This window comes from Colius striatus, chromosome 5, assembly GCF_028858725.1.
Source record: "Colius striatus isolate bColStr4 chromosome 5, bColStr4.1.hap1, whole genome shotgun sequence".
In the NCBI taxonomy this organism is placed as follows: Eukaryota; Metazoa; Chordata; class Aves; order Coliiformes; family Coliidae; genus Colius; species Colius striatus.
In genome coordinates this window covers 3,161,694-3,189,064 of record NC_084763.1, presented here as the reverse complement: position 1 = coordinate 3,189,064, position 27,371 = coordinate 3,161,694, and the positions used below count along the sequence as shown (strand labels likewise).

General features: G+C 45.8%; 2 protein-coding genes and 1 long non-coding RNA gene across 10 annotated transcripts in view; 1 reads left to right on the top strand and 2 right to left on the bottom strand.

Annotated features, from left to right (window-relative positions):
* Positions 1–14,912, bottom strand: part of LOC133625500 (uncharacterized) — a 60,713-nt gene extending 45,801 nt beyond the window's left edge. The window contains exon 1 of the long non-coding RNA XR_009818791.1: positions 14,660–14,912. This is a non-coding gene — a long non-coding RNA (uncharacterized LOC133625500). The remainder of the gene's footprint in view (positions 1–14,659) is intronic.
* SEC61G (SEC61 translocon subunit gamma) lies at positions 13,866–16,837 on the top strand. Of its 4 annotated transcripts, none has more exons than XM_061996858.1 (4): positions 13,866–13,960; positions 14,944–15,086; positions 15,817–15,919; positions 16,730–16,837. In XM_061996858.1, the coding sequence occupies exons 2-4, from the start codon at positions 14,993–14,995 to the stop codon at positions 16,737–16,739; spliced, it is 207 nt and encodes a 68-aa protein (XP_061852842.1). In that variant the 5' UTR covers positions 13,866–13,960; positions 14,944–14,992; the 3' UTR covers positions 16,740–16,837. The 4 variants fall into 4 exon arrangements, with proteins under 4 accessions (XP_061852842.1, XP_061852839.1, XP_061852841.1 ...); XM_061996855.1 differs by lacking the exon at positions 13,866–13,960 and adding an exon at positions 14,263–14,371; XM_061996857.1 differs by lacking the exon at positions 13,866–13,960 and adding an exon at positions 14,586–14,610.
* A 1,306-nt stretch (positions 16,838–18,143) lies between these two features.
* Positions 18,144–27,371, bottom strand: part of TPK1 (thiamin pyrophosphokinase 1) — a 385,084-nt gene continuing 375,856 nt past the window's right edge. For all 5 annotated transcript variants that reach the window (XM_061996850.1, XM_061996851.1, XM_061996852.1 and 2 more), the window contains one exon: positions 18,144–18,390. In XM_061996850.1, the coding sequence (XP_061852834.1) occupies positions 18,272–18,390 (119 nt within the window). In that variant the 3' untranslated portion in view covers positions 18,144–18,271. The remainder of the gene's footprint in view (positions 18,391–27,371) is intronic.

Here is a 27,371-nt window from a genome sequence, read left to right as displayed (position 1 = left end):
AGTTCATTTTTCCATGGCAGACGCGTTCTTGTCGGTCCACGATGCTGGATCACAGACTGCCAGCATCACACAGCCCACGAGACTGCACAAAGCCTGTACCAGAAACAATAACAACTCCCACAACAAAGCCATAACCTAAAAAAGGGCAGCTTCTATCCAGGCAGATCACCTTCCTGGCAGCTCAGCTTAACAGCCCCCACGCTTGCCAAAGCCTCTACTCCACTGGCAGGATTGGCTGTGGCTCTTTCACTTGACACGTCAAGGCTCAAGAAATAAACCCTGTTTGGTTGACTGGGAATCCACCCATGTGGAAAGCTGTGGTTGTCCCAAGATGAGCTGTTAGCAACAGCAGGAGATGGAGCTCAGTGGTGGAAGGAGAAAGGGGAGTGGGGGGAAGGAATGTGTTGCTCAGATTCTGCCCTCAGCTGTGCAGGGGCATTCTGGTTCCCTGGTTGGGTGTGGTATGGTGGGATCCTACAGGCCACTCGGGAAAGCAAAGACCCTGTGGCCTCTCCAGATGTGCATCTCCAAGAGAACTGGGGTTTTTACCCTGCTATGGGAAGGAGGGGGCAGAGAGACCATTCTCTCCATCCCTCACTCTGGTATAACAGCGATCCAGATTGAAGTCGAAGGACCTGAGGCAGTGTGACAGGTTCCTGTGATCATTGCAACTAATCTATTCTTCTTCTTCTAAATAATGCTAATAATATTCTTCATAATTAATGCTAAATTTCTGTCTTTATGCAACAGCTCCTACTGCAGCATTACTCCTATGGCTATCTTGCTTTCCCCTTCCCCTCCATACAAAATGCCTCACTCAGCATTGTCCTAGCCCTCTTCATTTCCTTTCCTAAGAGGCACAGTAGCAAGAACAAAAGCAGTATCCAAAGTGGTGCCTTACCACGTTACTAAGGATGTTTTGGCAGGGAATATGAAACATTCTTCCCTCTCCTTTTGAGTCAGACCACAATAGGTTTCATCACAAGATGTCAGTAATCCAAATTTCTACCCAACCCCAAAAAGGACTCGTTGAGTTTTTCTCTCTGAAGGTGGTCCTTCATTTGTGCCGCTCCCATCTGCATGCCCCACACAGCCACACCACTGAATTTGGCACCCTGACCAACAATGAGGAACATAAAGGCACTCACAGGACTTTTTGGAGCAACTCTAGGGTAGGTTTGCTAGAGCCCCTTTGGGACAAGCGTGGCAGCTGCAGATGGCTGTGAGAGCCGGCAGCACCGCTCCCGGCGGGCACCACACGGGGCCTGGCCCCACTGCCCCTCACAGAATCACACAATGGTGAGGCTTGGAAGGGCCCTGCAGAGCTCATCCAGCACAAGCCCCTGCTAAAGCAGGTTTCACTAAAGGAACTAACGGCCATAGTTGCCTCTTGCAGCTGCAAAAAGACACTGTTCTGTTCGTGTCTGAGCTGGCAAGGTGTGGACTCAGCTTGAGGCCACTGGATAGCACATCAACTGCTTTCTGATTTTCACCTTTTGCTAAAGTCAAAAGCCTCTCTTGTTTCTTCAGTAATGCTTCATCACCTCCTCTGATAGCCCTGACTTTTGTCCCTCTCTGGTTTTCAGATTACCTGCTTGTGGATCAGTTGCCTTCCCCTTGGCATTTTCCTAACCAGACATTTCTTTTCACGTTTAAACAAAATCATCTTTTACAGCTGTGAAAGCAGTAACATCTGGATAAGAACCTTGTGTTTAGACACGACTTTGGTCAAGTATTTCCCTTACAAGTGAAAGATGGAAACTACCCAGCTTGTTCTGACAATAGCACGTTGCCTATGGGGAATGTGAAGACCGAGGCACTGTGCAGCACAGTTGCATGGGGTGTCCTTTCTAAAGACACAGAGTTTATACATTTGCTTCTCAGGAACATCTCTATAGCTTCAAAGATTACTGGAGGAAGGAACAATTTAGCTGCATCAAAAAGAGCCAAGAAATCTTCCTAACACACAGCAAAACCTGAGGCTTGTTGGAAAGATTCAACTCAAGCTGAGTCCTTCCTTAGCCTTCACACTCATGTGGGGCTGAGGAGCCTCCTTTTCAGTTGGAGCCCCTGGGCTGATGTTTATTCTTAGAGTGGGTTTGGCTCTAAGACATCCAACAGGTTGTATCAGGCTGGGCTGGCAGTGTGTGGTGCTAAGGGCAGGCAACTACTCCTCTCTCATGGTTTACAGAGTTTTTTAATGCTCCTTCTCAGATAAAAATGTTGGGGTTTGTTTTTTTCTCTCCTCATTGTTCCTAAAACCACATTTACTCCTATCCATTTCACCAGCTTACTATCTTGTCCATGGTATGAACACCCAGGTCTCAGCCACTGTTTCACAGAACCTTGCTTCTGACGTTCTTGATGTGCTGCTGCTTCCCTTCTCTGAAACACCAAGCTCTGGAATCCCCTGTTTTAACTCATATTTTTGTTCACACACCACTGGCTTGTACATTGAGTCCACATATCTTACAGACTTGAAAGAAAACCCATGGCCTTGAGGCCCCATTGCTTTGGTGTATCTCCTTGAAGCACCCCTTCTAATTTTGCCAACAAACCAACTCTGAATTGCATCAGTACAACCTTTGCAATACCTCCCACTGCATGGATCATAAAAAAACAGCAAACCCAGGGCAAACAATGAAGAGATAGGCTGGAATAATCACTGATGCAACAGCAGTTCCTTTAAAACAATGTGCCACACCTGCAGAACCCAAACAAAACACGGTTAACTAACTAAATGTACTCTTCCGTACCTCTCTGGCTGAAGGGACCTGGCTCTGTTTTGAGGATAATGGTGCCATCTAGTGAAAGAAACGCCTCAATGTCCCCGGCACATTCTCTTCCAAGTACAAGACAGAACAGTTTAGTTACCTATTGCAGTGGTTGCATGGAAAATGCACTATGGAAATAAAGTGTTTGGGGTTTTCTTCCTGAAAGCAAGATGTTACCAGTGTTTTCAGCAACGCTTGAATATTCATTTGCATGAGAAGATTCTATCACCTATTCAGGACTTGCCTACTATACATATATATTAAAAAAACCCTTAATGCAAACAGATTATTTTGTCTTATGGAGAATTTTTCAAGAAACACCGAACTTTGCACCAGTTTGTCTTTAAAAAGTCATCTCACAGGTGATTACAACGACAACCCATCAGAGAAAAAACAGGTTTCAGAGTTCATTTTGTTCCTGTTGTTTAGTTTGCCAGACAAAACATGCTGGCTGACACTCTGCCTGCCTGTTCAGGACTTTTTTGGTCATCCATATGCTGTGGTGGTGCACAGAGAAATGTAAGAAAACATGAAATCCACAAAGGGTTTCCTGAGTCCCGATTGTCTGCAGGCAAACATTCCCCAGCTAACACAGCCAACAAAAGCTTACGGTCAGGTTGCAAGTCCCCAGCTTCCATGCACACTAAAATGTCCAGGGCAAAAGAAGAGAATATTTCTGCAAGAACAGATATAAGGATGTCTTAATTAGAATCAGAGAATCAAAGAGTTGTCATGTTGGAAAAGACCTTTAAGATCTAGCCCTGCCACAGCCACCACTACCCCCTGTCCCTCAGCACCACAGCTTTGGGGTCTCTCCAGGGATGGGCACTCCACCACAACCCTGGGCAGCCTGGCACAGGCTCAACAATCCTTTGGGGGAAATTTTTCCCCAGTCTCCAATCTAAACCTCCTCTGGAGCAACCTGAGGCCATTTCCTCTCATCCTGTGGCTTGCAACTTGGGAGCAGAGATCAATCCCCATCCTCTGCCCACAGCATCCCGTCAGGGAGCTGCAGAGAGGGCTCCTGTCTCCCGTCAGGCTCCTCTTCTCCAGGCTGAACATCCCCATTCCCTCAGCCCCTCCCCAGCACCCTGGTGCTCCAGCCCCTTCCCCAGCTCCTCAGCTCTGGGACAGCCTGCACGCATCCCTCTGGGCAACAGGGCCCAGGTAACAATGGTGTTAAGGCAGGAACGTGAACAGAAACTGTGGAGGGAGGAATAAAATGACTCTAACTGTTTTGGGAGAAAACTGGTAATGCTAAGAGCAAGTTAGCAGTGCCAAAGCTTGCTTAAGACAATCACTGAGTGGATTAAAAAGTAACCAGGAGACTTCTGAAGAAAGGCATTGGCTTGAAAAGCAGCACAGAAGAGGCTGGGCTGTTTGGCACCCGTGAGAAGCGGGATGGCAGCAGCACTCAGGAGGCTGGCACAGTCAGAAGCTGTCCTGGGCAGGCACCACCCCTGTGAGCAGCCCTGCAGCACCCTGAGCATCCCACCTCCTTATTCCTATCTTGTGCCTGGCACTGGGGCTTTTCAGTTGCATTGCTCATGGCAGTCCCAAAAGTTTAGTTCACTGAGAGCCGGTTAAAGAAATCAACAGCCCCCTTTGAGCCTGATTTAAAACATGCCAGTTGGTCAGTTTTCCTCTGACACACTGACAGCCTGCTCACAACAGCAGATCTGAGCAGCTCATTTGGACACTTGACTCCTCCCATGCAAGGGCTGATGCATCTTCTCAGACACATGAATTGCTCTGGGTGTCAGGACACCTTCAGGTTCATTGCTGCAGCATCTACAGCACATTTAGCTCCATGAAAGCCGTGAGCACCCAGCAATGCCCATAATAAACTCTTGGCAAATACAGATCTATTTGTCACTCAAGATTTGCTCTTTCAGTTTGCCAAACTCTACGAAGGATCCCTTGATGGAATGATGACTTCACAAGTCACAGCTGTTATTTATGCTCTGTAAGATGCCACCAGCATCTGCTACTCCAGCTACAGGCAGCATGGCAATGGGATTTTAAGCTCAGTTGTAAACAAACAAAAATTGTTTCCAAACAACAGCACAAAAGGCAATGAAAGCTGAAATAACTCTGAGTGCTTTAAAACCTAAAGGAGTATCAAGCCATTGATTTTTTTACAGAATGAGATGTGTATGAGAACAGAAAACTTCAGGTTTCCAAATGTGGTGTCAAGGTTTTCAAGTATTGTTTGTATTCTTCACCTGTTTCTACATCACATTGACATTCCTGGTCCTCACCTTCGTTGCTTCAGGCTCTGTCACTTCAGAACTGCTACAGGCACGTTGACAGTCACACACTGGGCCAGCAAGCCTGACCTGCAGGCCCCTCCAGTGTGGGCTCACATGGCATAGCACTCTGACCTGGCTGCCAAGAGGGACATACACTTGCCTTGGGGCAGCCAAATGACTCCCAACTGTTCCTTCCAGCATCTGGAAAGAGCTCTGATCAGTGAAAAAGCATCAGTTCCTGCAATGCAAATCCCTAAAATTTGGAACCATCTTGGGAAACACCTTGAGAGATGTAATCAGTGCCCTACAGGATATTAACCCAAACATGCACTTCTGCTTCATACAGGCTGCAACGGATCCCTGCTCCCCATCTTTGGTTTCCTTTAGCACCAAAAGGTAGCTCCTCTCACATGGTTCATCTAGAGCAAAAGAACCTGTCCCCATCTCCTAAATTCCAGTAAGATCTTCCACTTCTCAGGCATTTCTGAAAGGAGTCCCTGGGAAACAAATGAGAAGGGGACAGTGGAGAAAGCGTGTGTCAAAGGAAGGTCAAAGACTGGCTGGTCAAACCTTGGGCTGCTATGTGCATTCGTTGGCCCATACCCACAGCCAGTCTCCTTGAAGTAAACCTTACTGGCATGAGGAGAGGAGAATGAGGAGAACTTTTTCCAAATGTGCAGCTCTGCCCACACACCCCAAAGGCATTGGCTGGTGCCAGAGAAGCCAGGGTCCAGAGGTCAGCAGCCAGAAGGAAAGCCCTGTTCTCCCTGGAGTCAAGTGCGTACTGAGTTGTACAGGATGGAGATGGTGCCAAATGTCATCCAGGTATTGCTAGTGCTGAAAAATATCAATGAGAAGGTTTCTCCATTTCTGGTAGATGGAAAAAGCTCCCAAGTGCAGGGTAGCTCAGGAGCCTTTCCCAGAACATGAAAGCTAGTTAAACTTTCTATGCTGCAACAGCCCCTCCTCCACTGCCAAAAGACTGCAAGCACAAAGCTTCCCCAGCACCCCAGTTCAGTTTGGCACAGGCAGCCTGTCAGCAGAGTCAAGGAAGTTACCTCTGTGAGATGACCTTTAAGAAGTGATGCCTTGTAAACTCTAAATTTTCAGAGAAGAAAAATCCTGAGGGGAAGCTAACTACAGATGGCCTACTGCCCTGAGGACCCCTCTGGAGAAGCACAGTTTGAAAGTGCCCAGGGGCTGATCATGAACCCTTACATAGCCCCTGTGTTCCCAGCCTTTGGCAGTGTCAGATGCTCCAAGGCTGTCTGTGCCCTCCCCAGGCTGCCTGGGACAGCACTGCAACAACTCTGTCTGAAGACAGCCAGAAGCAGCTGGATTTTGGTAAATGGTACTAGCTGTGGCTAACAAGGTCATATGTAGTGACAGGACAAGGGGTAATAGCTTCAGACTGAAAGAAGGGACATTCAGATTAGATATCAGAAAGAATTTCTTCCCTGTGAGGGCGATGACACCTTGGTGCACGTTGCCCAGACAGCTTGTGGCTGCCCCATCCCTGGAAACGTTCAAGGGCAAGATGGATGGGGCTTGGAGCAAGCTGGCCTGGTAGAAGGTGTCCCTGACTGTGGCAGGAGGTTGGATTAGATGATCTTGAAAGTCTCTTCCAACTTAAGCCATTCTGTGGCTTTATGATTTATAAGTAAAGTCTGAGATAAAGGAATGGAATAAAACAGCTTCCACTCTGTGGATGGTTCCAAAGACTCGAGAGGTGCGTTTGATGAGAGCGACAGTGTTTCAAGCAGCTCCAAGAAAGCTCAGGAGCCTCAGAAAGTACAAGTGAAGACCATCCTGCTAAACAACCTGCAGGGGTAATTAAGAACCACAGAAGACCAAAGAACCTCTGCCTTCAGTGCCACATTCAAGGGCTGGCAGAGAGTTTGAAACCAATGCAGACAACACCAGAAATGATTTAACAAGGGCAATCTGATAAGCCGAATCTACAGATACACAATGCAGCACCTGAGGACTACCATAAGGCAAGCTGCCACCACACAACTAACTGCAGACAAGACCTTGTACCTAGGAATAAGGTGGGATCCTGGGAGCTCAAAGAAGAGAAAGCAAAAATGATCCAAGAAATGAAGAGGAACAGAGAAGCACAACACTTTCCCCCCTCTCCCCCCGGCCCTTGCTCCGTTTGAGCTGCATATTTCAGGCCTAAACAACTGACCTCATTAGTAAAGCTGGCTTCAATGCTTGTACATAGATACCCCTACAGTGCAACCACACATTTAGACAAAGCCCTTGAGGTAGAATTATGAATGATAAGAAGGGTACTCAACTTGCAGAAAGGCAAATTATGTATAAAAGCTTTTACAGCCCAGTCCAACTCATATTACAATTTATCAAGGGTTGCTTCTTAATAAGACTGAAACAAACTGGTGTTTGCCATTGCTTTCCAGTGTAAATCACTGCCCAGACGAAATCCACAAGTGACTCTGACTGTGGTCCCTTATCCCTCCTGTAAGACAGGACAGGGAGCATAAGATTGCTATAGGAGATCCTATGTTACCCAAACCCTCATTCAAGTCCTGTCTAGAACAGCCTCACAGAGATTATTTATTTGATAATTCATGTCCACTGGCCCCCTCTCAGGCTGCAACCCTGAAAAATTCACTGTTCTATGGCAAAAGAACAGAACAAGGCAACTTGGGCATTTTGTGAGTACCATATTTTGCAATGGTTTTACAACTCAGGTTTATTAGCACTGCTTCCCTCAATCCATGACAAGTTACAGACTGCCAGTAAGATTAGGATTAAAGACTTTAATTTATGTAAGTGAAGCTGTATATTTTAAAGGCCAAGGGTATCAATAATGCTGAAGTGACAACAACGAAGATTAGTCGGCCCTTAAAAGCCTTAAATCTGTACAGCACACCGAAGGGTGAGATTTCTCAGCATTTAATACTGATTTAATAGCTTAATGATTAACTCACAATTAACTACATCACGTTTGGTGGCCAATGTGTTTGTCAGGTTCATGTTTACAAACCTTTTGCAGGAGTCTAAATCCTGGCCTATCTACATTGCAACCCCAAAGGTGTAACGAGAACCTCTGCAACATGCAGAGCAGCCACTACAGAGCCAAAGCTGGGAGATTAAGCACCAGCCTTCCCTGACCTGCACACAAAGTACACCAGGCTCCTGAGGATGCATTGCTTCCTTCAGCTGAGCTACCTACACAACTGGGTGAGATAGTCTGATACACATTGCACTGCTGTACCCCGAGTCAGAGGATGATTTGGTTTGTAATTTAATTGCCAAATGGGCTTAAAACATCAGTACAGCAAGAAGAGCAATTAGAAGAAAACAAAACAGCAAGTTTCTGTCCTTTGACAGAAAGGCTTTACCTTGCCTTTTCTCCTCAGCTCACACCTCTTATGCTGCCATTCCACCTTTTCTACTCACCTTACGTGTCACACCTGAGCGTTCTCTGGCCCCATCACTGCAGGGAAACCCAGAACAACGTCTCCTCATCTCACTCCAGCAGGTAGGGTGTACTAAACAAGGCTTTTTCCCTAAGCACCTGATGTCTTCCCAGCGGCTCATTAAGGGTGGCTACAGGCAGGCTTTTAGAGTGACAGTCAGGTTCTGGGGTGAGTGGGGACTGAGCAGGCTGCAGAAAGGATACTTGTACTTGAGCTGGGGTTGAACAGTTACAAATATGAGGTATTTGTGCCTGACATGGGGAAAAATGTGAGGAGGCTACACATAGCCTCCTTTACCCAGGAAAATCTCTCGGGCAACACCTGGCAGCAACACTTGCATGTGAATTATTATTTTACAGTCTTAGGTTCTTACATGTATGTTTGATGCAAGGAGTGAAATATTACTCCAAAGATGAGGACAATAATGCCTTGTGATATCAATGTCACAGCTTGATGCATTAGGCTCCAATCAGGATTAAAGCTCTCACAGGCCCAGAGCAGGTGCCTTTACTCCAACCTCATCAACCCAGCATAACAAGAATTAATGATTTAAACTTACAAAATACATAAGAGATCAAGTTCTCTGTTGCAGGTAATAAGGAAAAGTGCTGTTGACTACACTTGAAGACTATAACATTACAAATGGCAGTACCAAAGAGCTGGCAGGAGCTTTTAAAATGGGTTTCACAAGGGCACGCCAGAGTTGGTTCAGATCCTGTGCCATGAGCTCGCTAGAAGTGAGGCACACAATCCAGGTCGTGGCATTATCAGGTCCATACATTAAGACAGAGGCAAGGGTCAAAGTGTGATTTGCAGTTAATCATTTGGGTGAGATTATTTCTTCCTTACTAATTGAGCTAACACTTTCATAAATGTGCTAACTGAAAAACGCTCGGGGCTGGCGTTTGCTGCCAAAACCACAGAGGTGCTGCCATGGAAATGTTTCCATCTAATTACTAAAGAAAATATTTGGACTGGTTCAGGAGCTGGAGAAGAGACACAAACTTACTGTAGTGCTGGCAAAACTCACTTCTGAAGCATCCCAAATCTGACTACTCCAACATTTCTGGACAGTTACAACACACTACAGAGATTAAGAGGAACTGGCACCTGGGTAATAAAGGCATCAGAAGATGCTAGATCCTCAGGTATTTACTTTTTAAAACAATACCACCTTGCAGGCTTCTGGGCCTTTTCTCCAATGATGCAATTGATGGATATTTATCTTACTGGGAAAGTGAGAGAAATGAGACTTACAAGGATTTCACTGCCTGCTCCAATTGCCACTGTTACTGTCAGCTCTAAGGATCTACCAGCCATTCTGTGTCAAACAACTGCTGGATACCTTTGTACCAGTTGAACAGAAGATTCCCCAAATGCATTTCACCAATAAAGACATGGAGATAAATCAGCAGAGTAATCCACCAAACCTTACCATTCCCTGTGCAGGATCAAATAAAACCCAGTGCTGCACAGCTGGACAACGGTGAGAAAGGTTTCCAGCTTCCTGGTGCTGTGAAAAGCAGCTTCTCCCTCTGCTTCTGAGGAGCACCATGCACTGTACTGACTGAGCTACTCTCACAACCAACATGCTTGGGCTCTTCAGAAGACCTACAGTTCAGCCACACTATCTCTGCTCACTGATCAGTAGGACCCATCAAGGTTCCTCAGAACGAGCACCTGGAAACTGAGAGTCAACACTCACAGATGCATTCACCTTTCTTCTTAGTGAAGGCTTGTGAAAGGGCATTTAAAAGCATCTTCTCAACGTTCCTGTGTGTCCCCTTCTGCCCTTCCAGCTGTTGACTCTGCCCTACCCCTCGGGTGGCTCCCACTTTCCCACAGCAGTGGCTCTCAACTTCTCCCATATTTTTGCAGCTTTACAACATGCAAAGGCTGAAGCAGCACCTTTTACCTCCAGGGAAAGAGATGACATTCTGGCCCACAGCCCAAACCAGCTGGGATTTGGGATCTCACTGGTCACAGCATGCAATGAAAGAGCTCTTACAGTAAAATACCTACCATGAGACTAGGGCTCAGCTCAGCTGACCCCACTATCAGGATGGAACAGACACCTCGAGTAGCTACTCCTGAGCCACAAACTGAATAGAAAGTGTATTGAAAGGTCACAGAAATAAAACACAGTTTCACTTTATTTTGCTTGTAAAACACCAAAAGGGGGGCAGGGTTCCAAACAAAGTAAAATGACATCTCATCCTGGAAGGGGGGCTTTTATGTCACATTTTGACACCAGAGCTGCTTGCTCTAGTTGAATGAACTGCTTGCTCATGGTTACTGAAGAGACTGGTTGCTCTGGCACCTTGGCTCAAAGCAGACAGGTGTTATGACCTGTATAGTTGAAAAGACGCTGTGCTTGCACTTTTGGCTGCTCCCTCTGCATCCACGAGATGATTAAGTCTTATGTGTAACACATCTAACACCATTGCCTATTTTTGGAAGCCATTTTTTTAATGCCTGAATACACACAGAGCACCTGGAAAATGCTTCTGTTCCTGTAAAATGTTCTTCTGCTACAAAAACAAAGGCTAACACTCATTGTTAATCCAACGCTGACCTCGAGGGAATCTCAAGACTATTCCCAATTTTAAGTTAACTTCTCTATGTATTTATTTTTCTAAACCCTTGGTAATTAAGAGTTTACTGACAAAGGAGTGGTGTTATTATGAAGCAGTAATTTGTTTCTTATACACAAAAATCCTCAGGTGGAAACTGGAAAGGTGAAGACAAGGCCTGTACTGTCATCTGCCACTTAGATTCAGAGGAAGCATTGTCTGGCCTGTTGTTTATCAAGGTTGCTTACTCCTTCATTGCTGTTGGATGAGCCCAGGAATGATGGCACAATGACATGAACTGGCACAAAAAAACCACCCCAAGCTGTGAACTTAAAAAGTGACTGACCTCAAATAAAGGCTGGAGAAGGGGCTAAACTGGAACCTCAGTCAGCAGTGGCAGCTGTGCTAAACCAAACCAGTATCACAAGCACTGAATCAGAGAAACCACTAAAGGTTTCACTTTTTCTTTACCTCTCAGACCTGAGCAGCTGATGGAGGCACACTTGTTCCTCTGGTAACTTCCCTGCATTGCTTTTGCTATCTAGAAACTACATCTTCAAGATGTTTTCAGTTGGAGGTATCATGCAGTGAGGCCATTCTGGTTACCTTGTGTCATGCAGATGCCAGTCTTCCGAGTGCTCTCCCTCTTCAGGTCTTCACAATTCACTTTAGTTTGTTTCAAAGGTCATCTTTAAAACTACATACAATAAATCCAACACTGGCCAAGATTTATTTTACTAGCACTCCTCTCCCATCCCCACATTTCACCTCTGTTGACTGCTAAGCAGCACAAATCAAAGGATGGTGTTTGTTGACTGCTTCAGACCAGCGACATTCCCTTTCAGAACCGTGGCATTAAAGCCTGAGCTAGTGGCATTTCTATAATTAATGAGGCTAACCCGAAGACACGGACCACAAACACTTCATCATTTCCTTCTGAACCCCAAACCTGACCTACCATTTCCTTCCTAACATTAATTCCTCATTTATGCTCTTCTGCATCTGCACAGCTACTGAGGAGGGAAGCCATCCTTCTCCCCATTGTAAATCATGCACATGTGCTTACAACGTTCAAACTGAGCTTCAGGATCGCTCAGAACAGAAAGCTTCAAGTAATTTCTAAATGTCAGAAGCCACAGAGATATTCCAAAGGTTGCTCAGGATATAAATTCATCAACACATTTATGACAATGTAAGATGGAGAAATAAAAGGTCTCATGGTTCTCTGCACTTTCTACTGAGTGAATTTTATAGTCCTGTAGGCATCCCAGCACACTGAGTGCTCAGTGACACAGCACTGGCACCAGCACCAGCCAGGGGGGCTGCTGGGCTGCCTCTGGAACTCTGAGCAGTCACCTACTCACAGCACTGCTGAGGAGACTGCTCTGTCCAAGGAAGTCCCCCAACACCTATCCCACACCATCACCTTGCTTCCTCCTTTTGCTCTTCCTCACTGTACATCTCATGCTGCTGTGTGGTCTTTGTTATGTCTGATTTCAGAGCATGCAGAATCCCAGAATGGTGCAGAGCTGATCCAGCCCAACCCCTTGGCCCTTTTCCTGCTCCTTACTGCTCAGACAGTCTGACATGCAGACTTGTAAAGCCATTATGAAAATTTACATGTGCAAGCACATCACTTTCCTTCCCAACCTTGGAAGGGCCATAAAGAAGTAGAAACAAAGGTCCCTGGCAATAGTCTAGCTTGCAGTGACAAAAGACACACTTTCTTTTTTAGAGGCTGTGAGCTTCTTTGTATCTTCTGTAAATGCAGATTGTGTGTTATAAATCTATAGAGAAAAGTAACACAGCTTCCCTGAAAACCAAGTTACAGCACCTGAGTTGAAGGAAAGAAATGTTGGAAGAGAGTTTGAGGAAAAATACCAAATGCTGTCTGCACAAACCAGGGCTCTGCCTCTCCCCAAAGCTGCTCGAGTCCAAACTTGCAGCCTGGCAGAGAAAGGAGCTCATCCTGGGAAAGTAATGGACAGCTGAGACAGAGCACCTGGGCCTTCCACTTCCCCACAGACAACCCTTGGTAACAAACTCACGGTGAGAGTGGCCCGAATTTTAAGCCAGGCACTATGTGCTAAGTTTCTGTTGGGTGTTTCTCCCCAGGGAAAATAAGATACGGTAATTTGGGGGACACACATGCAAACCTTTACTGCAGCAAATGCATTTTAACCATAACCTAATCCATCTCCAAGTCCAAGTCATTCATTTCACACACGTGCCTTCCTGCATCACGTTGTCTTCCCCCTCTCCAATCACTGCTGTTTGGTTATAGGAAGCCAGTGCTGTGAAAACCCCTCCTCTGCAGCAACGGTTCACAGCAAGACTCATCACACAGCAAAGCTAGAAACGTGAGCTTCCTCTCTTGGTAAAGTCTCCAGCATTTAGTTGTGACACTGAGTAGAAAAAAAAACAAACCAAGAAGCCACCAAAGGCAGCCTCCACATACTGACAGCTCACACAGAGGAGCAGCAACCTGCTCTGCCCCACTACACGCTATTATCAATAAGCTTATTGAGTATACTGGGTGCTCAATATACACTCAAATGTTGCAGCCAACTAGGAATAGAGTTCTAAACTGAAACTAGTAACAGAAAAAGCAAACTAATGGTAAAAACCACAATAAGTGTTATCTTTGCTCCTCCTTCCCCTGCCACATCTTTGCTTTCAAGAGCAGCAGGGAAGGAAACATCGCAGGCAGTGACAGGCTCTGTACCCCCATGCCGGGAAGCGCTGCACATCACACCCGCGGCCCTGACACGTAACGACCTTCCCCGCTCCCCGAGAAGCCACGGGAGCCCGTGTTTCCAGCGGTGACGAACTCTCGCTGCCACGGCTTCTGTGCTCGTACAAACCAACAGATGTCTGACTCGCGGCAATCGCACTCTGAACAAGTTTTTCAGGTTTGTTGTGGTTTTTCCCCCTCCTCCCTTCATCCAGCAGCGTCTCTAACGGGGACACGCGTACCGCGTTCCCTTTATCCCCCCCGCGCTGCACCGCAGCGCTACAACCCCACGGAAACGCCGATGCATGGCGCGGCCTCCCCAGGACCGCGGCTGGGTAAGGCCCGGGCGAGCGCAGCCCGGCTGCCTCCGCTCCTGCCCCGGGCGGGCGGCTGCTGGGGGCCGAGGCTCCGCAGCCCGCGCTGGGCCCCGGCTGAGCCCTGCCGCCGCGCCCGGGATGAGGAGGAACGAGGAGCGACAGGAACCGGAAAACGACAGCCCAAAACCCTCCTGTTCCTCCTTAAAGCGAACCCGCCCCGCCCACCGCCCTCCGCCGCTGTGCGACGTGGCCTTGGCTGGGCAGCGCGGCCGGTGAGCGCGGCGTGGGGCCGGGGCCGGGCGGCGGCAGGGACCGGGACCGAGGCGGGGAGCCCGTCCGGGAGCCCCCGGGGCCGCGGCGTCCGCGGGGGCCGTGTGAGCGAGGCCGCCGGCCCGCGGTGGGGACAGCCGGGGCGGCCCGGCCTCGGTCAGGAGGGACGGCGGGGAGAGGGGCGGGGGGGAAGAGCCCGTCCCGGAGGGATCCCGTCCCGCCAGCTTGGAGCCCGCCTGGGGTAGGGGCTGGGGCTGAGGTGAGGCCGCGGCATGGCGCTGGGTGCTCACCTTCTGACCTGCGTGGGTTCAGGAGCCTTCCTGAGTGTTGTCAGTGTAGGACACAGCTGAAAGCAAGCTGGGCTGGAGCTGTCCATTTCCCCTTCTGGGACGTATTCTTTCACGTTTTTTCCAGCCATCAGTCCTCACGTTTATGTATTGACACTGTGCCTTTATTTTCTGCAAAGTGGAAGTATCTTTTAAAGTCCTTAGGTTGGACTTTTAAGTGAAGCCTTTACAAATTGTATATGTTATCTCTCTTCCCCCTTGTGTAACTAGAAAATCCTCTCTTTCAGTATACAGTGGCACCACCAATAGTGCATCCCTTCACCTCAGCAGGTCACCATGGATCAGGTCATGCAGTTCGTGGAGCCCAGCCGTCAGTTTGTCAAGGACTCCATCCGACTCGTTAAAAGGTGCACCAAGCCTGACAGGAAAGGTAAAGCACACAGGAAACCCCACCACAATCCTCACTTCACCTTTCAGCTTACCGTGTCTCTTTCCACGTCACTTCTGTGCATTCATTTGTTGTGGAGGTTTCTCAGCTTCCAATGTGAGATGTAAATTTGAGCAGCTGTCCAGATGTCAATGGTTTATGGTTCTGGATATATCAACTTGAATGTGTCCTTTCCTGGGATGTGAGTGGTACTAAAACCTTATGATATAGGCTGAAATTAGTGATTAGGAACAATTGTCATGTATTAGGTGAACTGATGTGAGAAGAACTTGTGTGTACTTTGAAAAGACAGATGCAGCAGGCAGGTTAGACTGATTGACTGCAGTCAACCTGAGGGAAACCCAGGAGGAAACCACTTGTTGCATGACAGGGGAACCCTTTTCCATTTTTCATACTGTACTGGGCATTCTGTTGAGGGCTTGTAGGGAAATATGATGGAATAAATGTTCCACGAATTGGAACTATGGGGATTTCTGCTTACTATTTAAAAAAGCCTGAGAGCAGCCATGCTTTGTGGAGAGCAGCATTTTCTCTCTTAGAGTTTCAGCCCTCTTCTGAAAAAGCATATTTGTTTCTCAATGTCAGTGCAGTTTGCTTTTGAACTGCTTCCTCAGAGACAGACAGGCCTGTCCCCTGGCCACTGTAGTGCACATCTCTTCTAGGCCACACGTGAGGCTTCTGAGACTAAAATGCCTTTTTGGTTTTTTTGCAGAGTTCCAGAAGATTGCCATGGCAACAGCAATAGGCTTTGCAATAATGGGATTTATTGGTTTCTTTGTCAAACTGATCCATATCCCCATCAACAATATCATTGTGTAAGTAAACACCAACCTCCAATCTCACTGTGTTTTACATTCATGTTTTTTTACCTGTTGAGCTTTAAATGAAGGCTGTTGGTGTGCCCTGTGTCAGTGTACTGTGACAGGTATTACTTGATCAGGAAGCAGATCATTAATGTAGTGTGCTGCAAAACATTGGATCCATAGTTCTTTATTTTTCTTTGAATATTCTGGTTCAAAACTGAACATGAGATGTTTTGATTTCCATTTCTTCAGTGTGTATTTCACCACAGAACATTTACCTCATTTGGATCATCCTCTCACAGTTTCCAGTTTATAATGTGGGGATCCAGAGCAAATGCACAGAGGACAACTGAGTGACTGTGCTGCAAGATGACAGGGCACAGAATGAATCACAGAATCGTAAGGGTTGGAAGGGACCTGGAAGTTGGTCTTGTTTCATTTGCTGAGTGCCACAGAGGTTTGAGACTTTGTTTTACCTGTAACTACATTCTGTAAAATAACCTCTTGGAATGAACGGTGCAGCATGAAACACTTGACCTGTAAAAACCGATCTGTAGCCATTGTACTGACAGATTAACACACATCAACACTACCAATTAAAACTCCTCAGGTTCTCCACAGCTGATGTAGTCCTTTTTCTAGCACTGGAAGAGGTCAGATAGTATCCCTTGACATGTGGCAGGGTCCTCAACCAAGGAGGAACATTTGAAAACAGGAGATAAGCTGTAAGGGTAATAATGCTCGTCCTAACAGAGTGATGCTGGGGGATAAATGAGACTTCAGATCACTTGATCACATTTGATTACTCTGCTCTCTCAACAGAGGCGGCTGAATGTCCATCATGAAGAACAGGAGGTTGTGACACTTTCTGCAGAGACTTCACGGCTTTAAGTTGTTTGCTATTAAACAAGCTCACTTTGGGTTTACAAACATACTTGTCATCTTGTCTTTTAAAGTGTATGTGATCCTACCTGTCTGTGCTACAGGCTTTCTTTTTGGCAGAAGCAGAGTGTTGTGTTGTGGTTTTGTTTGTTATTTCTTTCAACCCTGATTGAGCAGTTCAGGTAGGAAGGCACTTTGGGAGGTCTCTAGCCCAACCTTCTTCTCAAAGTCAGGTCAGAGTTGCTTGCTGACAAGGTTACTTAAGGCTCTGTCCAGTTGGGTACTGAAAACCTCCATGGGTGACAACCATACAGCTCTTCAGAAGCTGTTCCAACGATTAGTTTAGTATAAACTGTGTTGTTCCAGCAAAAGTAGACAGCGAGAAAGCAGCACTACTGTGTCCTCTGAAGTGGTGATTTAAAAGTCTGTCAGCTGCAATTCTTGCCACTCATTTCTGGAATCACCATCATTACCCCTCATTCCTTTCTGCAGGTGCAAGTCCTGTTAGTTTATATAATGTGCTTAACTAGAAAAATCCTCCACCAAATTAAGAGCTTGCGTTGCAAGTCCCGATTCTGATGGCATCATTGAGAAAGCCAAATTCAGTTGGTTACTAAGATGAAGAGTTTGTGGTAAATTTAGTTGTCAGAAACAGCAAGCAGTCCTTCAGCAAACGGGTGTGCTCACACTGTTGGACAGGATGTACACCACGTTGGGTACTGCTTCTGGGAGACAGCTGCAGGCAGAGTTGTAAAGGGCTCTGCATCTGTTCACATGGAAGTTTCCATGATTAAATCATTTGATATTTTAACAATAAATCCTGCAAAAAATGCTGGTAGGTGAAGTGCTCTTCCTCCACATATTGAGATGAAGGAATCTCTCTTTCCTTCCAAAAACTTCTGTGACGCATTTGGTATTTGCAGAAGGTAGGAGGCTACTTCTGCTACAGCCCTTAAAAGCACTTGATACTGGGAAGTCTAGTACTGGTATGACAGCAAAACTGAAGCTTCTTCAGTGCACAAACTTGCTTTGTAAGCAGAAAAGTTCAATTAGTACTACTCTTGAGAAATCTTCACTTCAGCAGCACCTGTGGATATTGCAAACCAGGAGAGAGAAACGAAATTACCTGCTGTCAGTACAGGTACACCACATGCAACGGTGTACTCCATTTCCTTTTGGCAAAGGGGGAAAAATGGTTCAGTATTGGAGCAAAACACTTGGTAAAAATAGTCTGAACTCATCAGATAAGCAGTAGCAGTTTCTTTACATTCACTTCTGCTTGTGACTATTGGGTGGCAGCTTATGTGTCTTCTGCTGAAGCAGCGTGAGGTTCCAGAAGGAAGTACTCGGTTACTGCTAGTGATAAGTGACTTTTATTTCAGACTTGGTGTCCATTCAGTACATTAAGTTGCTGCCTGCTTAAATCATTTGGAATAGCTTTGCTGTCTTAATTCATTGCAGAAAAGGCAGCTGTAGCTGATGCTATTTTTTGACAGCCATTGTCCACAGCAGAGGTTTGTCTGTCTCGATGGTCACGACGCTGGAGCCATCGTAGGTGTTGGACGTGCTGACGAGTGTTCCAAACTTCAGCACCTGGTTAGCTGTGAAAAACAAGTGAGACACTTAGTGGTGCTTTAGAAATGCATTGATGTGCATTTGTTCATGTAAAGAATGACAGAAGGAAAAACCAGCAGAGTAAATCTAACCCAGAGGAACAACACCTGAAGCAGCTATGTTCAATATGAATTAGCAGACTTGTGTGAGACCATCTGATGACCTGCAGAGGGAATAAATTAATACTTAATCCCCAAATTAGCATTTACAGCAGATTGTTATAAAAGCAGACTGTTGAATGTTTCCCAGAGTTTCACATCTGGAAGCTGGTAGTTAAGGAGCATCCACTCAAGTACCAATGCTAGACAAGGTATTTAAAGTTTAAATGAGGCAGAAGATTTCACTGTACTTCCAAACATGGGATTTCCTTTAGATCAGCTGCAAGCCTGTTATCTCTCAACATGTGAAGAGTTAAAAGTGGTACCATTTAACAGCTTTTGCTCTGAAGTAAGTCTACTGTATGCATCTTCTAGTGAGGCAAGTGTCCACCTGCACTTAGAAACCAGGTGGTCAATAGGTCCTGTCAATGCTGAGTTTATTGCAGCTGACAGTGCAGTGGGAATGATCATTTGGAAACACTCAGCTGTTCAGAATGGGTTTTAGCTGACATGTTTTAAGGGTTACACAAACTTCCCACAGGCTGAGACCAAAGATACAAGCTGCTCTCAAACCAAAAAATAGAGTTTTAGCTTTGATCTTCTGTTTCCTCCCTTCTGGACATAGCATTGCATTTTGCAGACACAGGTACTTCCCCACAGGCACTCTGAGACTAGTTCCTCAGGTAAACAACTCACATGAGAACTCACTTCCTCAGTCCCTCCTCAGATTGGAGTAAGAGTCACAGCATCTCAAGGGTTGGAAGGGACCTTGAGAGCTCCCAGTGCAACCCCCCTGCCAGAGCAGCACCACCTAGAGTAGGGCACACAGGAGCTTGTCCAGGTGGGTTTGGAATGTCTGCAGAGAAGAAGATGAGGTGTGCAAACCAACACATTAACCTCGACTTTGGGGCTTGCACAGGAGATAAACATTCTGATTGTGTATGTGAACATGGGCTATGGGAAACTGGAGTGTGGTAACATTGCAACATACGTTACACTGTCTGCCCCTTGCTGGAAGCTGCACAGGAGGAATTGATGTTGCCAGGCTGCGTGGCTTGAACATGAGACAGCCTGACAAAAGGCAGGACATACAACGTGGTTCAGTGTCACTTCTGCCAAGTCTGTGCTTGCTCCTACTTGTTCCTGTTCTCACTCTTGTTATCAGCCTGAAATGGACTGAAGGGAAGGTTTCAGCTGCCAGCTGTGTGTGGCTGGAATGAGAGAGTAACACTGAAGCTTCATTACTGCTCTAAGGCAGAGACCTACCCTCTCAGTCTCAGGAGTGGGAGCATGACAGCGACACAGTGCAGCAGTTAGCAAAGGAGAGACGGGGCAGGAGGGGGGGAAGTACCATCCTACATGAGTTCTGCACCTAAAATAAAGACTCTTCGCTCTGTTAGGATGATTTTGGACACATAACAGTGCTAAGCAGGCTCCTGGGCTAATGCCAGGATGAAGGAGTTGGGCTTTGGAAGGGCCAGCAGGAGCCACGGGGGTTATCCCTTGCCAGAATCAGGTGTGTGGGATGTGGGAGGTGTTGGAGAAGCCAGCTCTCACCTTTTGCAGGTAAACAGGTCACTTAATGAAGATGAGGTAACACACAAGCAGATATCCCTGTGTAAAAGTACTCCACAAATACTCTACTAAGTGTTATGGCCAAGTTCTGAACATTTCCAGTCAGTTTTAAGTAGGAAAGAACCTTAAACAGTTGGTCGAGACACAAATGATCCATTTTTGGTTACTAGATAATGAAGCTTGAAGGGGAGGTGGGGAGGAAGAACTTTGTGGATCAATTCTTCTGTATAAACCCACTCATTTAGTATCATTTACTGCTTCTTGCTCAAGGCTGTCAGAATAATGCTTAATGTTTCAGCTTTGCATGTGAGATAATGGCTCTGGAGACGGCAGGCACTAACAACAACATGGCAGCTTAATGAAACAAAATCTAAAGCACTATTTCTTCATGCATAAAATTAAGTGAAAACCCTGCCTTATTTTTTTTCCTACTCCTTTAACTCAGAGCTCCTTTCCCGCTAGATGGAGCCTTTTCTCTTTCTCTGCCAGGTATCCTCCCGTGCAAAGATCCCGGTTTGAAACGCTGAAGTGAAAGGAAAAAAAGAGCAAACACTACTGAAGATTCACATGGCTGAAATGGAGCGATTCCAAGGACTTGGTTTCACAACCAGCCAGCACTTCAACTAACACCATTAAAAATGCATGCTTTCCATTCAATACATCAACAGGAATGAATGGGAAAAACTCAGTTTAAGCCAGTAAAGAAATAAGAGAATCATAGAATGGTGGGGTTGGAAGGGGCCATTAGAGATCATTCAGTCCAACCCCCCTGCAGAAGCAGCTCCCACCTAGATCAGGTCACACAGGAACGTGTCCAGGTGGGTTTTGAAGCCCTCCAAGGAAGGAGCCTCCACACCCTCCCTGGGCAGCCTGTGCCAGGGCTCCCTCACCTCACAGGGAAAAATGAGGATGTACATTACCTTCCTGCTTCTAGCAACGCTTCCTGCTGTGTCACACCTTATGATGTGAAGTTTACAAGGTCAAGCAAGTGGGAAGTTTTATCAGGTCATACTCAAGCCGTTCCATTTCAAATGGCTTTCAGTCTTATTTGTTAAGTCCTGGCAAGAGCTTACACCTTGGGGGAAAAAAACTCTTACAAAACACCTCTTATTCTTGTTATTGGGATTATTTTTCTGAAGGACATTGCAAAGAAAACAACCATTTTATTTCCTGATATTGAGTGGCTGTTGTTTTGATGGGTACCAAAAGGGATTTTAATAAGGGCTTTCACACTGGTTTGTTTGGCCTTTTAAATCTAGATGTGCCCCTCCCAGGATTTTTAGGATAATTAAAAGAAATTCTGTTTTTGATCACTGAGAATTGTCTGTTAGACAATCAGGAGTCTTTTTTGGTTTTCCCCAAGAGCCTTCAAGAGCTGACTTGGATAAAAACAGCAGTGATTAATGGAAAACAGCACCCCACTTTCCTGCAGCGTTACCCATTTTTTCCTCCCCCCCTTGAATTTTTGCTTAGTGCTTTGGTTCCAATCAAACAGTGTTTACTGATAACAGACTCTTGATGAGAAAAAACACTCTACCCTGCTCCTCCAGCCTAGCTGGACTGTTTTCCACTGCTCCCCATCTCTGAAGTCAGCATGTCTCAGTGGTACTGAGCCCAGGTGGCCGTGCCTTCAAGGGAAGCCGTGAGTGGTTAGATGAGAAGGTTCTGCGGAGTGGTTTTGAAGTCTGACATTTCTGGACTTCAGAACTAAAAGCAAATGCTACTCCTGCTTTCTTTTTTGGACACACATAGAGAGATACATGGATCACCACACCAAAACCAAACTAATACTCCTCACAAACCTTCAAACAACAAATCCTATTATGAGGCAGCTTTTTACGGCGTGCCTTATGTTCTTATCAGTGACCAAGGATTCCACTTTCTGTCTGATGGATTGCAACAGACCACTGATTCAAGCCTAAGCATGGTCATGGGCACAGCTCATTTTGGTGTGGTAGTGGAGGAATGTTTTCCTAGCAGTTTTTATTTTGCTTAGCAGGTGGTTGAATCTGTCAGCATTTGAGAAATTCAGGGAGAATACAGAGAAGAACTCTGAGGGCTCCTAGGTGAGCTTCCGAAAGGAGCACAAGCACATTGATCAGTATTGCTCCAACATCTCTTTTGCTGACCAAATTAGATGACAAAGGTCTCATTAACTCTAAGATTGCACAGTTTTGTTGCTTGTCTTTTGATATTTTACTTGAAAAATCCAGATTTCGAAGGATCCCACATGGAAAATGTTCATCTCAGACATTTAAACCTGATGAATCTTACGGCTGCCAGAACACCCTTTGGAGACATTAACAAAACAGACTCTGCAAGTAATCAAGCTGTATTTAGAAAGTCAAACAACAACAAAACCCAAACCTAATAATGGATTTTAAAAGCTCTTATGCTATTTTAACTCTGTCTCAGTTGGGAGTTTTATTTTGTAGCTGATGGTACTGAGGATGAAGCCTGAGCCTTGCTTGCTTTGTTTTCACCACAGCCCTGAGGCTTTCAGCCTGGAAACTGAGAAATGGTGTAGGCTAATTTTAACTAGACTGGGAGACACCCTGTTAACTGCTGAGAAAACACTAACACTCAATATCAGATTATTCCTCCTGACTACATTTATGATCCAGTAGATTTATTTCTATGACTTCAGCACACTATTTAGGATACTTAAAAGTTTGGGCCAGCACATCAGAGCTTTTATCAAGGTTTCATGCACATCTTACAAGCTGCACTTGAGCAGGGAAGATTACACAGAGGAAAAAAGAACTGTTAAACGTATATATGGTAGAAGCAAATGATGTCATGAATTTGAAAGGCTTAATTGAATGAGCAGGCCCTCTGGTTATTCCTACATCTCTGCCAAAAGCACAGTGAAATCCGAACAGCTGAGAGAGGCTTCTTTAACTGCAGTATTTAATGGTCATGCTGGAAAGAGTTCATGAGGTGCAAGTCCTTCCTTACCAAGGAGTAGGTATAGAGAAGGAAGTGTGAGGTGAGTGGTTGGACTTGATCTTAAAGGTCTTTTCCAACCAAACAATTCTAAGTGATTTTGGTGTGAGAATGACCAACACTCATGCCTCACAGCATTTACCTGGAGACATGTAGGCAAATGGAAAGCCTTTGAATGCAGCAGTATAGCACAAGCATCCCATCTTCATGGGCTTTCACCAATGAGTCAGGGTCTTATTACTTACTGAGAACAAGACACTGTCCTAATAAGCACATCCCACATAAACACTGTGATGTTTGTGTTACGCTTCCTTTTCTCAGCTGTGTGGCTCAATTCCTTCCTGAAATATGTAAAGTCACACCTTGCTGATTTCCACCACTGAAAACAGAGATAGGTAGAGGAATACCAGCAGATTGCCACTGCTGGCATGGATGTCTGGAATAGCAGCATAATTAATTATTAATTAAAAACCTTATTATACTGAAAGTAATCCTCTTCCCCCTAGGCAAATGCTGCATCAAAATTATAGAAAATTAAGATCAATAAGCTGAAACACAAGTTAAAGTGAAATATTGAATTACCATTTGGTACCTATTACAGTTTATCTGGAGAGGATTTCCCTGAAGTTCTGTGTTGGAAGGAAAAATCTGCATTTAAATGGAGGTGCATTAGTAACGCAGGAGCTGGTCCTGTGCCGGTCACCCTGTGTCTGCAGAGCAGCCACATTCGTTTTGCTATTTAAAAATAAAAGCCAAATAGTTTACAGCCTGATTTTCCTTTCATTCCTCCTGGTTTCACACTTGTGATTGGAGTGGTTTCACTGGAGTTAATCTTGATTTACAGCGCGGATGCAAAGGAAGCATCGGGTCCTTGATCTCTGTGCGGTGGGAGCTGTAAAACTGGGAGCTGCAAATAACAGTCATTCACAATAAAACACGAACCATTTTCAACACTGACACAACAGAGAAGCACCATAAAGGCTTGCTGTGTCTGCTGGGAGGGGACAGGCTAGCCTGTCACAGCGTGGACCCCCTTGGGACCAAGGCGGGTTTTGAGTAAGCAGAGATTGCGCTGGGCCATTTTTATAACTATTGTGACTTTTGGTGCCTGGTTTTGTAGCACAGAACAAGGGTTCTGCAAGCTCATTTGGATGAGTGGGCTCACCAAACCCTCGAGGGGCTCTGGGGCGAAGGGGGCTCAGCAGGCAGGGCCAGGTTCAGCTGCTGGCAAAGGCTCTGCGCAGGGGCTGTGCCACACAGGCTGCCTGGCCTCACCCACAGCAGGGAATTCGGGAGGTGGCAAGAGCAACACTGCCTGTCAAGGTACATGTTCACTATGTGTTCTACCCTGGATAGAAAGCACCCATGTTGGGTGAGCCTTCAGGAATGCAAAATGGACGTCAGAAGTTTTCACATTTATTTCCAGCACACTTTTCCCCCCCCACACACATTTTTTCCCCCAGCTTTGTAATCATGGTGGTAACTGTAAGAATAGCTCAAACTCCTCCTGTCACATCACCTGCTTGATAAGCTGATAAAAATGATGCTGAGAAACAGAGTGTTTTCTACACTACTGTCTCTGCTGCTACTACTGCTTCACCAAAATCAAGGACAATCATTAACTGCAGGAAGTTTCTGCTATTAGCAGCCCTTTAGCACTTCTAAGTCGTGCTCCACTGTTTGTTTGAAATCACTTTAGCCTCTTAATTAAAGTGGCCCAGAAAGTCTGACACAGAAACTGTATATACTATTTTCAGCAGTGCCTTTGCAATCCAGGTGTGATAAAACTATACTGATACTACAACAGTGATACTCAAAAGAAAATCTAAAGTAAGTCAGGGAACTGGTCGGTCTGGAAGAGTGTTTCACTGAGCTAAAGCCAAAGCCAAAGCCAAAGCCAGGCTGTGAAGTAACGCAAAGAATTTAGTTCAGCCAGTAAGAATGTGTAGTTAATTTTTTATGCTTTCCAGTAAGTTTGTGCAATGTCTATCAAACTGCTTACAGCTCTGAGGGGATGTACAAGTGACAGGTACTGTTAATAACAGTGTTAGAGCACTGAAGAAACAGCTGCAGAAAGAACATACAGCCTCAGTTTGACAGTCACTACTGTGGGGATCTTGTGTATGATCTAGACAAAGTAAGTTGTTGCTATTTTGCTTCGTCTCTACTTTGTGTTGTGAGATAAAGAATGTTACTCTCACAAGAAAGAGGGGCAAGAGTAATGCTGAGATGCATCTACTAGTAACTTGTCTTGGTTCTAAACACCCCTAAGACACCCCATAGTGCACATCATCCTATCACGCTGCTGTGCTTTAGAGATGTTGCTCACATGAAGCTGCAATCACAATACTGACACCAGGATCAGCTAAAGACAATGGTGCTCTGTCTCCACGATTCAGTCTGAAGCTCTGGTTTGACATCGTGGCACAGAACCTAAAAATACTCGCTGTTTGGAAAGCTGCTACACCAGCAAGTTGATCTGATGCACCTAATGGTTTGAGGAAGATATCCAAATGATCCTAGCAAATGACCACACACAGTTCTGCAGGAGGGAGGGAAATTCCCCCTTTGTGATTTCACTGTTGGCGAGAGGGAAGAGAGACAGAGGAAGGACAGGCAGTCTTTGCCCGACCCAAATGGCACATCCACGTATTCAAGGCTTTGAGCAATGTGGCACATGAGAACTTGTCAACACAACCAGACTTAGGACTGACCTTGATCAACATCTTGCCTCTAGTTATAAGTCATTTTCCTGCATTTCATAGCAAAAAACCCATCCTCTCCTTCAATGGGTTTTAAAGTGTGGTAGTAGTTAGGCAGAACACACAGCTCATTATTTTTCTCTCCTGTCCTTTGGATTCCTGGTAAATGCCATCACATTGAGATTCATAAATGCACAGGAAGAGGCAGTCAAAGAGTATTTTAAAAGACATGCATAATACAAGTCTTCAACCTTCTGCATGGTGCAGTTGTTCCCATCATCTGCAGACACGTGCAGGCACAGTGATTATTCCTGTAACACCCAAACTAGGCCTGTAGCTGAAACACGGGTATATGGATACCTGCTCAGTAAACACACAGCTTCGGTTCAATGGACATGTTGCTTACTCACGCCGGGGAGGGGAACAGCAGCACTGCCAGAAACACTGAGCAATGCATGGGAACACTGGGGCATGGGAAGAGTCCCCACCATCAGGTCTGCCACTGAATGGAGCACTGCTCTGCTCCCTTTCTCTGTGGTGGAGACGTGGTTTTCCAAAGACAGAAGATCTAAAGCCCACCCCTAGCCAGCCCTGAAAAATAAATGTAAGCAGGGTAGCTTCTCCACTTTATCACTGCTGCCAGTAGTAGCTCAGCTCCACATCCTGAGCCCTGTTTTGCTGCATGAGTTGCTCTGTCACTGGACTACAAGGCCAAAATGAAATGAAGTATCATTTGACAAAGCTGTGTAAAAGCTCAGTCCTTAACTCCAGCTTTTGCCGCGCTTTGCAGGGACAGAAAGTGGAGCAGCCAAGCAGTAGCCAGCTGGAACCAGCATCTGTGGCAGAACAAGGTGGATGTACACATAGTGAAGATGAAGCAGACCTTCTGAACTCTAAGAGAGGTTGAACACATTGAAGATTTAATCCCTTCCCTCCCAAGTCCAGCCCCCATCAGACTGACCCAGCCTACGACTGCTCCGCTCAGACTGTTTCAACTTCCACTTGCTGAGTTTCTTGCTCCCAAACCTCATGTCAATCAAGTTGTCAGAGCAGACAACTTAATTGTGCCAGAACAGTGGATCTGGTGCTCAGAGTGACCACAGGGACTTGAACAGTTGCCTTCACCTCTGAGCACAGGCTGGGGTGCAAAGAGAAGATGATGCCTTCTGTGTGCCCGGCCATACTGAATCCAGGAGAGATGGTTGCACGGGGGCTTGCAGAGGGCAAGGGCATCGCCAGTTCTGAATGCAAGCAGCAGCCTCTCACAGCTACTGGCACTTCATTACAAAGAACCGACTTCCATCAACCCAAATTAAATCTCTGACAAATAATTGTATTATGCAAGCTTTAATAGCAAGCAGCACCATTTCCTAAAAGAGCTTTATGGAAATACGATATTACATTTACATGGAGAAATGAAAAGAACAAACTAGAATATTCATCCCTCTGCACAAAAGGCATCATCAATAAAGCAGCTGTGCTTTTGTCTAAAACATTTCTCTGGAAAGTGGGTAATTATTATTTAAAAAACCCACACTGATCTGCTCCTGACAGCTCACAAGGTACATGTTCATCTACTCGCTCTCCCTGACAGCTGATCTATTCCGAGCACAGGTGACTAACTAATAAAGTCTATTATACTTTTAA

Bases quoted from the DNA above. Each gene is read 5' to 3' on its own strand.
- SEC61G (XM_061996858.1), top strand. From the start codon at position 14,993: ATGGATCAGGTCATGCAGTTCGTGGAGCCCAGCCGTCAGTTTGTCAAG. The intron at 15,087-15,816 runs GTAAAGCACACA...GTTTTTTTGCAG, and splicing joins CACCAAGCCTGACAGGAAAG to AGTTCCAGAAGATTGCCATG.